General features: G+C 36.3%; 1 protein-coding gene across 4 annotated transcripts in view; it reads right to left on the reverse strand.

Annotated features, from left to right (window-relative positions):
• DNAH9 (dynein axonemal heavy chain 9) overlaps positions 1-14,622 on the reverse strand; it is a 352,397-nt gene that overhangs the window by 292,662 nt on the left and 45,113 nt on the right. For all 4 annotated transcript variants that reach the window (XM_079135287.1, XM_079135285.1, XM_079135284.1 and 1 more), the window contains 3 exons: positions 11,365-11,620; positions 10,047-10,288; positions 2,537-2,672 (listed from right to left, as the gene is read on the reverse strand). In XM_079135287.1, the coding sequence (XP_078991413.1) occupies positions 2,537-2,672; positions 10,047-10,288; positions 11,365-11,620 (634 nt within the window). The remainder of the gene's footprint in view (positions 1-2,536; positions 2,673-10,046; positions 10,289-11,364; positions 11,621-14,622) is intronic.

A 14,622-nucleotide genomic window follows, 5' to 3' on the forward strand; every position in this document is an offset into this window, starting at 1 on the left:
CTATGCATTTTACCCTCCCACGGGTCTGGATGTGGCTGTTAATTGACTCAATCACAGAATGAGGACAAGGCCCTAGAGAATGGTGGAACCTACTAGAGAAACTAACACTCACCTTCAACCACTACTTGGGGGGTTAGACTTCTTTGTTGTTTAATCTCCATTATTGATGGAGGTTTTGTTACCACAGCTTAGCCATTTACTCTGATTAAAAATCTATAGAATACTCACAGGTATGTAAGACTGGGTCCTTCCCTTCAATATTAGAGGATCAAATGATGAATTTGTACTATGAGACTCAGGAGAGTTCCATCAACCACATATTTAACTTAAGAGAATACAAGTTTAGCAATAAATCATAATAATAATACTAATATCATAGAACAGTTTGAGAAAACTGTAAATTAGTTTTAAACTGGTTTAGAGTCTCTTATTTGAAATTCTTGGTATTAGAATTATTTCATATTTTGGATTTTTTTCAGGTTGGAATATTTGCATAGACTTTACTGATTGAGTATCCCCAAACCAAAAACATCACTAAAATCCCATACATTGGGCACTCAAAAATTTAGGATTTCAGAGCATTTTGGATTTCAGATTTTTTAATAAGGGATGTTCAATGTACATATATTCTCATAGTATATTATGCATTACTATATATATTTTATGATAATAAATTAATAGATAAAATTGCATATAGTTTAGAGGATCTAGACAATTTTAAAAGAACACTTTGACTCTGAGACTTGCCCCATGGGCTGACGTGAGAAGCTAATCCCTAGATTGGATATAAGGCAAATGTAATCAGATGAGGCAGATTGTCCTGGATCCACACTCTTGGTACAAGTAAGTTGTAGAAGGAAAGAGGAGGAAGAAACTTCCTTAATGGAGTGTATAGCATTTATATATTTATGCAGGATTTAGACTTTGAGAATGACAGGGAGGCTAGCCCAGGTCATGGAAGTGATATGGGCTTGACCACATTCAAGAAGCAAAAATGGTACACTGGACCTGGAAAGAAAAAACTACTCTCTATAGGCTTCTGCATTCCTTCTTTGGTAATCAATACCTTTTAAATTTTATCTGTACTGCCTCAGATCAGGCAGTTACTAAGCACAATACCTGCCCACTCAAATAATTTGAAGGTCCTACATTGTGAAGCAAAGGTGTTTTGTCCTCCAATTTTCATGGAGGAAGGTAACATTGGCAAACTTGGAGAAAAACTGCCAGCTCTTCTCTCCATCCCCTTGTTCCCACTCTGTTCTTCCCTCAAGGAGACAAGTGGCATCTCAGATAGTCCAAGTCAGGAGATTCAGGTACCATTGGGCAAGAGAAGAGTCATGCTATTGACGCACCATCTCCATTCACTGTCTGTACCACATGGGGCATCTCCCTAGGTCTAGGGAGGGCCTTCCACCTTTCTGACTATGCTGGATCCCCTAGGTCCCACTGACAGATTTGCTTGATTTGGAGCACTCCTGCATCATGCAGACCAAGGTCATGCATACACTTCAGCCTCTGCACCTACCAAGAGCCCAGGGTTGCCCCTTTCCACTACACTCAATGCTGGGCCTTGCTCCTCTCTATATTTTCAATCTGGGTATCTGCATGTACCCTTTTATGGGCTGGATATTGTGTACACAGGTTGGGTTACTTATTCTAACTCTGCATTTGATTTCCATCTTTGGGTTGGACTTGACATCTCAGATGGTCATCTCACTTTCATCCTCTGGCTTCAAAATATTCACTCTGCCCTGATGTGTTGACTTATCCTTCAGTACAACTCTTGCAAGGCAACTCAGAACCTTCCAGAATGTGAAGGTGTAATTCAACTTTTAGTCCTAAACTCTTCTGTACTTTCTAGCTCAGCGTTTACTAGCCAAGCTCAGTCCTTACTGGATTTTTTATTCTGTGCACCTTACCCCAGTTTATTAACCTTAAATTCAAAGTTCTCACCAATTTTTTTATAGTTTCAAAGAATGCTGATTACATTCTTAGCATTCCTTTTCCTTCTCAAAGTTACCTCCTCTCCTGCTTCTTTTCTGACTACATTTTTCTATGTAGAAAACCTTCTGTTTCTTTCACTTAACCTGAGTGCCACAACCTCTCTGTGTTCTCAAAAGGCAACAAAGTACTTGAAGCTGGAAGGTACAGAATGTCCTCTTCCATCACCGCATGAGTCAAAGGTAAAGGAAGTCCTCATTGCTAACCCTGCTTCCTGCTGCTCCAAGTTTGTCACTCACTGCTCTTTACTGGAGATTGACTTTGACTGAATTAACTTTTTAATGTTTTTACTTTGGCCATGGGGTTTACCATCTTAGAGACTGTTTTGTCACCTGGTTTTTAAAGAGTCAGAAATCTTATCTCTTTGAACAATTTAGAAACTCAATACCTTTGCTAGTCTACTGTATACCATTCACAAAACATCCATAGCATTTGGGGCGAGTCACAGAACACTCAATTGTGCTTCCCTTTAACTCAACAAATGCTACTGATCCTGTCTTCCAATAATAACCCACATCTATAAGCCAGTAAATACCAGTGTTTTCCAGAAGGTACTTGAGGGAGCACTCAATAGCAAGAAAGAATCCATCCAGCAACATATCATCAATGTAGTTGACATAAGTCTCCCAGATAACAGAGGCTGGGTCTGCTGAAAAGAGACCCAGGTTTTCCTACAAAAGAAAAAATAAAGGATATAAACCATGTTTAATAGCATGAAATAACTGGTATAATCATCATTAATGGGAATGAAAACAACACCTAGAGAAAAAAAGACTTCCTATGAAGAATTTGCTATTACATGTCCATTGAATACATTCTTGTCTCATTTGAGAGGAATGCAAATTCATTTCACAGAGGAAATATGGGTCTCATCCTGTTCCTGAGGAAGACCACCTTCTCAGAAGGTGATGGATGCAAAGTGTGTGTACTTGGCAGCTGCTGGGTGATAAACTATGAAGCAATATCAGAGCAGAAGGTAGGGTAGGCAGAGGAAGGAAGTCCAAGGGTAGAGGGCACTATGGTTCAAAGTTCACATGAAATTTTAGGTTCAGAGAAGGAAAGTTCTTCCTGGATAATCTTTAAAACTGAGCTTGAATGTTTTGGGGTTGACTTCTGATATTAACCAAAAGCCTTCATCATACACACACACAAAAAAAATACATAACATAAAAAATGCCTCCCTTCCTCCTACTCCCTCTCTCTCTCTCTCTCTCTCTCTCTCTCTCTCTCTCTCTCTCTCTCTCTCTCTCTCTCTCTCCTCTCTCCCACAGCCTCCATTTCTCTGTCTCCATCTCTTTCCCCTATACGGCTCCTGATCTGTAGGATACCAAGCATCACCATGGTAACAAAACTTGGACATTAAGGAGAGGGAGCCTAAATGCTCAGCAATGACAAGTACAGACATTCCATTTACTTTTCATCATTTTCATTATTAAGACTTTTTATAGCAGCTCTCCAATTATCTGATAACTTCAGAGGAGGCAGTAACTAAGTTGCAGAAGTAACTTCCTGGATGACTCATGCTTACCCCTTTAGGAAACACTGCCATGTTATCAATCCCCCTGGATTTAAACAATCTCATGAGCCTGCTTTTTAAGTGACACAACTCTAAAATTTTTAAGATGTATTACCAACACTTTCCTTCCTAAGTAGATTTAATATTTTCTTAATGATTTAAAGTCTATCATTATGTAAATCATAGCACAGTGATGATGCAGTGTTGCTTGTGTTAAGATGTGTATGTGTGCTTCTACCTGAAATAACTTTCAGATTTTATGACTTCCCTATATGATTGTTCTATCTCCTTTTTATTGTTGAACTGTCAATACAGCTATCCATACCTTTCACCTTTGTTTATTACTTCAAATCTTCACCTGGCTAAGGAGTAAATATGTTGGAGTTTTCTGTGAAGTAGGAATAAGTAGGTCAGGTTTCTAGTCTTGGCCAAGATATAGGAATGAGATTGTAGTTGTCCTTCTGCCACAAGCAACTATAGACTGGACATGATATAAGAAATACTCGTTTTGGGTAATTCATATCAGGAACTATAGGGATGCAGTCCTTGAGACAAGGATAATATTCAACGTGAACTTCACACCCATGTAGCTTTCTACCGAAAGGCACTTTTCAAGCCGTGGTGTAGGACAGTGGACCTCAACTGGAACATCTGTCCTGAGAGAGACTGCAAGATCTGGCTGAAAACTGTTAAAGAAGGCCCCAACGTGAAGGAAGAATATGTAGGACATAAAGTACTGAACGACATTAGAGTTCTATTAGGAATGATGAAAAAACCTTGTAGATAACTGAGGAACTCACTTGAGACTCCTTGATTTAGGATCAGAGCTGTGCTATTCTAGAGTAAGTCCTCTGTAGACTTTTGCTCAAAAAACTTAAAAGTGAACCTCAACAGGATCAAGAGGATTTATCAGAAAGTTATCTGACTGCCAAAGCAAAAACCTAAACTCTTTAAAGGAAATTACATCCAGATTCTTGAATGGCACGTGTCTAGCACATAATAAAAAATTGCTAGATACACACACAAAAAAAGGAGAAAAATAGAACATTTAACCCAAAGAGAAAATAGTCACTAAAAATAAAGTTAGAAAATCATCTGGATAGGTTCTTGAATTTGTAGCTGTCATAACAACCTTGAAATTCCTACCTGTTAGACTTATTTTATGTGAGAGAAAAACAAGTTTCATTCTCATTAAAAAAAAAGACTCAGAAAATAACATAGATTTTAAAATTAGCAGACAAGAACATTATATTTGTAAAAACAAACAAGCAAAAACCTCCCCGCATTTGATGAAAAGCTTACAAATTCCATGCAAGATGAGTACGATGAAAACCCACTTATGCACATCATAGTCAAACTGAAAAAAATATATATATATTAGAGATCGGAATCTATTAAAAGCATCCTGAGAGAAAGCAATGCATCACTTACAGAGGAACAAAGAAACAAATTCTGGCTGACTTCTTATGAGGAACACTGGGGGATTGAGGACAATGAATAACTTGTGAAAGGAAAACAAAACCACACAGAATTACATATCCAATGAAACTATCTTTCAAAAACAAAGTAAAATAAGGACATTTTTATGTGAAGACCAAGAGTATGTCTTCAACAGACCTGAACTTCAAGAAATATTGAGTAAATTTCTTCAGGAAGAAGAGAAATAACCCTAGAAGACAAGTCTGTCTCCAGAAAGGAAAAGCAAGCCTGAAAATGCCAAGGATGTGAGTAAAAAAAAAAAAAAAAAGCACTGTAAATAGTTTTCTTTAGACTTTTAATTATAACACTGAATTGTGCAATTTAATGTATGTATTAATTATATTGCCAAATTTAACATCTATAAATATATATCAGATATAGCATGCAATAATAGTGCAAAAGATGGGGTGAAGGATTAAATTGAACTATTCTGTTGCAAACTTCCTAAATTTCATTTAAAAAACTCTAAGTAGATTGGAAAAAGTTTAAGGTGAATATAGAAATCTAGAGAAACCACTGTAAATGCAATGCCACAGTTAAAGTTGCAATGCTAATGAAAAATTAAAATAGAATACTAATATATATACCACTGACAAACCAGAAAGTGGGAAAAGAACAGAGGAACAAAATATAAATGGTACAAATAGAAAACAAGTAGCAAAATGGTAGAACTAAGTCCTACTATACCAATATTTGCATTAAATGTAAATAGTCTAAACATTTCAATTAATATGCCTATTGTTGGACTGAAAAATTAAATTTCTACTACATGCTGACCTAAGGAGAAGAAATTTGAGCACAAAGGAACAAATAGATTGAATATAAAATAGTGGGAAAGATGGGCACTGCAAAAACTATAAATAATGAATTAGGAACAAAAAGTGACATTATGATAAAAAAAAATAGACTGCAAGACCAGGAGTATCATTAGAAATAAAAAGGGAATTTCATGATGATATAGTCAATTTATTAGGAAGTTGTAATAAAAACAAATGTTTTTGTACCAAGTAGCATAGTTTTAAACATGTGATGAAAATTTTGACAGAACTAAAAAATTAACTAAAACAAATCCACAACCATAGATGGAGATTTTAATACTCCACCTTTAGTAATATCATAACAATATCAATTGTTTTGAACTGAATTTATATTTATAAAACACTATACACAAGAAAAGAATAAACATTATTGTCAAGTGCCCAAGAAGTAGTCAATAAGATAGACCATAGTCTAGGTCATGCAACAATTCTCAATTAATTTCAAAAAACTAAAATATTATGGAGTATATTCTCTGACTATAATGAAATTAAATTAGATATCTATCTCAATAATATAACTAGAGTCCCTAAATGAGGAAACTAAACAACACACTTCTATATGACTATTGAGTTGAAGAAGTAATAACAAGAGAAAATATTTAAAACTAAGAATGAAAATGAAATAGATCAAATTTATGGCTGAGACAAAAAAAAGAAATCAATATCACCAAATTCCTGCAGTAGAAAGAAAGGCTGAAAATCAATACTCTCATTGTACCCTAAAAGGCTAGGAAAAAGACAAGAAATTCACTCTAAAATTAGAATGTAATCATAAAAAAATAGAGATTAATGAATTAAAAAATATCAAGATCAGTAGAGAAAACTAACAAAGTCAAAATTTGGTTCTTTGAAAAGATTCATAACATTCAAGGGAAAAAAAAACTGGGAAATTATAGAGCCTATAATTACATAATGATAATAAGAAATAATTATGAACAATTTTTCCCTAAATTGATGACATAGAAAAAACGAACAAATTTACAGAGAAAAACAACTTGAAAAACTGAAAAAGGCTGCTATGCAAAAATCTACCAAAACTGTCTTTTATCTATACCTTCCCACCCCGTCCAAAAAGAGTCATCATCAAATACTTCCCCCAAAAGGAAACTCCATATCCAGAGGTATTCTCTGGCGAATTCTATCAAACATCTAAGGCAAAGATAAGATCAGCCTTCCATAAAATTTCAGAAAATAATGGAAGAAATACTTTCAAATTCATTTTATAAGGCTAGTATAATCTTGACACCAAAACTAGATAAGAACCTCAAAAGAATAGTCAACATCAATACCATTCATAAAATGTATGAACAAAATTTCTTGAAAATTAACAAGTCAAATTCTACAAAATATAAAAAAGGATAACACAACATTTCCAACAGGGTTTATTTAAGAAATGTGAGGTCAGTCTAACATTTAAAAACTCAACACAACCATTAACAGAATAAAGGGGGAAAATTAGGTAACAACCTTGGAAGATACAGAAAGATCATCAATAAAATTCATCATTCAATAACCATATAACCTTTTAGCCAAGCAAGAACAAAAGGTGAACTTCCTGATTCTGATAATGAACATCCACAAAAACCTTGCAGCTAATTTTATACTTAGAGGTGAATTATTAAATGCTTCTCTAGATTATTGAAAATGAGGGAAAAAATATCCAAATGTTCATTCTGACCACTTCAGCATAGTACTGGAGGTCAAAGCCAGAGCAATAATGCAAGAAAAAGAAATAAATGATATAAAGCTTGGAAAGAAAGATGGAAAATTGTTTCCATTTGCAAATGACATGATTATTTACACAGATAGTCTTAGAAATCTACAGTATAACTATTGCATCTAATAAATTAAGAAAGGTCACAAATACATTATCAAGATGCAAAAATCAATTATACTTTTATACACCGACTAATAGCAATTGGAAAACAAAATTAACAAATGATTCCATTTAAAGTAGCACTCCAAAACATAAAACACTTAGTGATAAATTTAATAGAAAATGTTGAAGAAACTATAGAATATTGCAGAAAACAATTAGAGAGACCTAAGTGAAGAGACATGCCAGGTACATGGATTGCTATATTTAATATTGTTAAGAATTCTATTTTCCCCAAATTAATTTACAAATTTGATACATTTTCAATCAAAACCTAGTTTTTTTCTAGAAATTGACAAGCTGAATTAAAAATTTATGTGCATATGCAAAGAACCTAGCAGACAAAACCATTGAAAAAGAAAAAGTAAGCTGGAGGACTTATAGCACCTGATTTTAAGACTTATAAATAATGTTATGATAATCAAGAAAGAGTAGTATTGGTTATTAAATAATATTGGTATTTTATATACCAACTGATCATATATATATATATACATATATGTATACACACACACACATACACACACAAAAATTATATCAGTATTTTAAGTATTTAATAGGTTTTCAACAAATATTCTAAAATTTCAATAAGGAAAAGTGTTTTCAAAAAATAGTATGACAACAATTGGTTATCCATATGCAAAACAATGAACTCAATTCCCATGTCACCTCATAAACAAAAATTAACTCATGAAAAATTACAATATTAAGTGTAAAAGCTAAAACTGTAAAGCTTCTAAAAGAAAATGTAGAAGAACATCTTGGCAAACTTGGGATAGGCAGTTTTCTTAGGACTCAAGGGGACTAACTGTAAGAGGAAAGAAGGTAAATTAGATTACATTGAAATTTGAAACTATTGCTCATCAGAATACACCATTAAGAAAATGCACAAGGCACAGATTTGGAGAAAATATTCACAACATATATGTTTGACAAAAGACGTGTATCCAGAAACTGTAAAGGGTCCCTGGAACTAACAACCCTATTGAAAATGTGTGAAAGATGTAAGCAAGCACTTCAGACAGGAATATATGTAATGAGCCAATTAGCACATAAATGATATTTTTGGAAATACAGAGGATGTATGCATATATGTATGGATGTAAGGACATATGGATGGATGGACACATGGAGGGAAGGAAGAAAGATTAATGAAAAGTGGATGCATAGGCTTAACACTAGATACTGAATTGCTGAATATGGGGCCAGAAGGGGTTAAAACTAAATTAAGTTCAGGATTTCAAAGGCTAAATTTAGGTAATTATTTCTGTCACCTAACTCCAGTCATCATTAGTGTTTAAGTTTGGACATTCTTACTGTGCCGCAAACCACAGATGACCCATATGTAACTGTGGGAAGCCATCCCTTCCCAGGATGGTTCCCTGTCTAGTTCCCCTAAGAGAATGTCTCCCCTAACTCCACCCTAACCTGTCCATCACAGAAGAAGCTCCTCCGGGTCTTGGCCCCCTTTACCTGTGTGTCTTTTAAGAGAGTTGGGCTATTCCATGTTGTTAGAGGCCAGAGCTGGTATGGCAGACCTATCACACCCCCTCTCATTTAAAAAGAGTATTGGCTCTTGTGTGTTTATTGAGTAGTTAAGTTTTTGGGCAATGGACTGATAAACAGCCAACATCATCCTCCGGTAGGTAACCCTTTTCTCATCCATGCAGGATGTAGCTGAGAGACCCCCACACATAACAACTGCCAATTCGTTTCTAACTTCTAGCATGAGTCAACCTGTAGACATGGTCTGATGGCTACTTCAGTAGGAATGGAACTGGTGACCATTATCCTTTTCCATTGTTTACAAGGAAGCTTTAGTCTTTGATGATGGAACAAGAAGTCACCCTGACCACAAAGCAGGGCAAGTCTTACTGCAGGGATCACCACACTCTGCAGTTTTTCCTCTTCTTGAATACAGTTAGAGATGCCTGGTACTCTTTTATCTCTCTGGGCTCTATAGAGCTAATTATAAGAATGATGCTGGAGGACCACACCAGGTGGCATGGGTGAGTTGGGGATAAGGGTGGTTGGTGCAGCAAATAATTAAGGATTCTGCCTCTGGCATCTCCTTACATACCCTTGGGGTTAGGTGTGAGACTGAAGTCATGTGACAACTAAGTGGTGTGACTCCTAACACAGGGTGAATTTTGACACACTGACATCAGCATGTGAATTTTCATTCCCCCTATCAGCTTCAGTTTTTTTGCTCTCAGTATAAACTTTTATTCTTGACTTCAGAAGACACAGTTTCTATAGGTAGTTCTAATTTCCAAATCACTTTTTTCCATTCAAACACATTTCTTGGTGCTTTCCCTCTCGCCTCAGGATGTGTCTCTGAGAGGCTGGTTATTACCTGAACAAGGGCGTGAATCTTCATGCCAGATTCTTTGATGAGATTGTAATATTTTTCCGTTCGATCTTGCTGATCATCCAGAGAAAGAAGGCATTCCTTTTTCCCATCTTTTCTCTTAAATATTGGAGTCACCCACGTTTTCATGATGCTTTGAATCTCCTCCACATTGTCTTTCATTTTCTGAATTCTTTGTTCAAGATCATGAATACTATTGGTGATTTGAATGACATAATCCCAAATGCCTGCTCCCCAAAAGAAATATGATTAAATGAAGCACCTTACAGTGGCACAGCTGAAGAGCTACTTGTTATGAGAGAGAGGGATTTAATGCTTGCAGGTTTTATGAGAATTTTCTGTACAGGTCACTTCATTATCATCAGAACATTTTTTTTCCTACTGGTATTAACAAACCGATCCTTACCATAATCCTGACTACAGAGGAAGAAAAACAGAAGTGACGCCTACCACACACACACACACACACACACACACACACACACACACACAAAGTTGGTACATTTGCCAAGGAAGGTAATTTTACAATCAGATACCAGTGCAACCTGGTGACTTTATTTGGATTAATCAATTTTTTAGTACTTTTAATGTCATTCCCTCTTATATATTGAATAAAGTCCTAACTTGTTTAATATGACATTCCAGGACTTTCAAATTTTAACTTTTCTGAGGACCCTATTTGAATTAATCTCCCTCCCTTGTGACTTGCCACACATTACTTTTAACTCTATGATGGCTTTAAAAAAAAAAATCATGGACAAGTTTTATATGATTTGCGTGGTACATATGCCTTTTGTCTTCACTACATGTAAGAATAGGACCCATACAGCTCATGCCATATCTCCCTGCATATAGTCCCCTGAATGTGTTAACCAATCAAAAATTTACTGAAATGGAGGACATTGAAGAAATAAAAGCAGAGTTACCCCCTTTAAGATGTTTGCAATCTAGTTAAGAAAACCAAACAACAATGATTATATAGTTAAGAGCTCTCAATTATGAGTGCCATGTATATTCTAGAGATTGTGGTGCATCTTAGTAAATTCTGAGCATCTCAAAGTATAGGCAGTGAAGTTTTCTAAATTGACCAGTCATATCCCAAGAGAAGAAAAGGGAGGATTATCGACTCTCCTTGCTTCTCTACTTGGCTATGTGCCCAGGGAGAAGACAGATTTGGGTTTCCTGCCAAATCAGATAGCCAGGGGATGATTTAAGTTTCTATTAGCTTTATTAATTAGTTTATTAATGTATTAATTTATCGCTAATCCCAATGCTTCTTTCAGACTGCAGGTGGTGCCGTTACCTTCTGTTTTCCAGTTCAGAGTCTCCTCTGCAGCTTTCAGTTGGAGATCGATGGTCTGCAGCTCTTCCTCCACTAATGGAAATTCTACCTCTAGCAGAGTTTTCATAACCTTGTTGTACCAATTTGCCACCAACTCCAAGTTGGCCACAAGCTGCCGATAGAATTCCCTGGAGGAGAACATGGCTGCGGCTGTCTCAGGGATGTGCTTTGTCTCTCTGGACTCAAGATAGCTCATCTCTTTCAGCACTGAAATCAGCTGGAGGAAAGAATCAACCCAAGTAGTTATTGTTTAGATATTGTGAGACAGTTGTCACATCTGTCAAGGACTGGAACATCCCTGGGGACCCAAAGACCTTCTGGGCCTCTTTTTAACCTCTAATCCTATCAGTTCCTTAAATCTAGTCTCAGAGAAGGAAAATCAAGTATTTGGCAGAAGGAAGATGACTCAGAAAGCAGCAAGATTTGCCCAGATATGTAAATCAGAAGCAAAAGCAGGAAGAGGGAATCCTGAAAAAGGAGACATCACGGACAGCAGGGGAGAGTTCTGCCTTCTGTGGTGTGGGGCACGTGGCTAATGGAGACAGGTTCAGGCTGGTCAAGCCAGTTCCACTGAGGGCTGCTGGTCTGTAGGAGGAGAATCAGCTGGTCTGGCCATCCACATGCATGCAAAAAGCCTCACATGTAGACTTCTGTGTTCTCTCCAAAGGAGATTGTTAGTCATTGAGAGATACTGATGAGATTGAGAAAAGCACATGACAAACGTTTAATTGTTAAATAGAATCATTTGGAATATTGCATAATTTCTGAAACATTGTTGGCATTTATTTGTGTTTTAATATATTAGAAGGTCAAGAAACACAAATCACTAGGTCTCTCTGCACTTCTGTGGAGTCCCTGAGTTTATTGGCAAGTGAAGAAATGAAAAGCCAAGTAGACATGATCTAAAGAAAATCCAGAAAGGCCTTGAGAGGCTGCTGGGCACCCTCTTCACCCTTGTCCACATATCAGTGTCTTCCTGTCTGAACCTACAAGGACTGATATGTACTGGTATAGATGAAAAGCAGTCACAAAGTCACAGTTCTCCCCACTTCTGCCTCAGAGAAAGACATCCCAGCTCCTAGTTCCTCTTCCTGTGGCTCTGGAGGGGTTCTTCATTTCTGACCATCCAGTCTTAGGAAGAATGAAGACAAATACTAACCATTTGGAGGAGATATGAATTCATCTTCTGGTTTACTTTGAAATGAGCTCAAGATGAATATTAAAAACTTAAGTATAAAAAAAGTGAAATAAAAAAATTAAAAGAAAATAGTGTGACTCTCTGATATTGAGGTAGAGGAGGCCATTCCAAACATAAAACCACAAGGCAAAACATAAAAAATTTATGTGCAGAAAATATCAGACAACATAATAGAATGACAAACTGGTAAAAACTATTGAAGTTTTTGTTAGGGTTTCTTAATATTTGAAAAATATTTCCCATTTTTTTCTAATAAATTCCTAAGAAAGGGGAATACTTCCACCAGAAAATGGGCCAATGGGACACACAATTCATAGAAAAAATGCAAGTGGCCTGTGAACACAAGATCATTAGTCATCAAACAAATGAAAATTTTTAAAAATTGAGATTTTTTTGTTTCTAGTTCTATAGTCTGGAAACTTTTAGAAAATGGAAGTTATCTGTTGACAGGAGAATAATTGATTGCCATCTTTCTGAAGAACAGGTTAATAATATACATGAAAAGTCACAAAATATGAATACTCTATAGCATAGCAATTCTACTTCTAGGCATTTATCCTAAGAAATAATTAAGAATGGATACAATAACAACTAAGAATGTTTATTGTAGCACAAGCTATACCCAGTTTCATCCAATTTCAGGTGTCAAGGATTAGAAGATGCACCATTAGTCTATGTCCAATTGAAGAAAGGAAAATTATCACTATTAAACTACAAGCACTTGTCAACTTTAGAGATGTAAATATGTAAAAAATGTGCATCCTGGATTCAATAAAATACAGACCCATGAAATTGGAAAGTAATTTAAGTGATCAGTAATGGGGCATGTAAACATTTTAAATATATAATTCACATAAATTAAAGAAAAATAACTTATACAATTCTCAACCTGTACCCAGAAGGGCAGATCTCTAATTATGACCCTCAAAACTGGTAAGTGTGCTACTGTTCATTCTTAGAAAGTAGTAAGGCTATGGTCACCCTATTGAAAGTGGGATGCCAAGGGTGACGGTGACTCTAACTTGTTATGCTTTCAGTTGTCTCCCCTCAACTCATGTTATAGTTTAGATATTTGCCCCCTTTTCCCCTTTCCTTTCTTTTCTCCATCCTTTCCCTTCTATTGCTTACAAACACATACAAAGTCCCTAGTACATGCCATACATACAGCTTGGTTTTCAGCTCTGTCTACAGTGCCATTATGGTTTAGATATGGGGTTCCTCCAAAAGCTCATGTGTGAGACAATGCAAGAAAGTTTAGAGGTGAAATGATTGGGTTATGAAAGTTTTAACCTAATCACTGCTTTCATTCTCTGATAGGGATTAACTGGGTGGTAACTGTAGGCAGGTAAGGGTGTGGCTGGAGGAAGTGAGTCACTGGGGGTGTGCCTTTGGGGTTCATATTTTGTCATGGTGAGAAGAGCACTGCCCCTCGCTCCATTTCTTAGTGACCACGTCCTGACCTGCTTTCCTCTGCCACGTTATTCTACCATGATGTTCTGCCTCAGCTCAGGCCCTGAGGAATGGAGTTGGCTATCTATGGACTGAAACTTCTGAATCTGTGATTCCCCAAAATAAACTTTTCTTCCTCTAATTTTTCTTGTCATTTCTTTTGGTCACAGCAATGAAAAAGCTGACTAAAACAAGGGCATTCCCAGGGAATGTGCCACCAGGGCAGAAGCAGGTGACTGCTCATCTCAGTGCAAACAATACTTTTTTTTTTTTTGACCTGAATGATGCAAGTCCTGATGATTGTTTTCTCCAGCATTAAGTTTTCTGTGCCTACTTGTTTCCACCCTCCTAACCATCTAGATCAGGGGTGCCCAAATTCAGCACTATTGACACTTTTAGGACAAGTTGGTTCTTGGTTCTGTGGCACCATCCTGAGTATTATAGGATGTAAAGCAGTGTCCATGGGGTCAGCCCATTAGATGCCATTGGCACCCCTCTAAATCTAATAAACCAAAATGTTTTCAGGTGGAAAAAATTACCCCAAGTTGAGAAACACTAATCTGGAGGGATTT

The sequence above is a fragment of the Sciurus vulgaris genome (assembly GCF_902686455.1).
Source record: "Sciurus vulgaris genome assembly, chromosome: 3".
Lineage (NCBI taxonomy): Eukaryota > Metazoa > Chordata > Mammalia > Rodentia > Sciuridae > Sciurus > Sciurus vulgaris.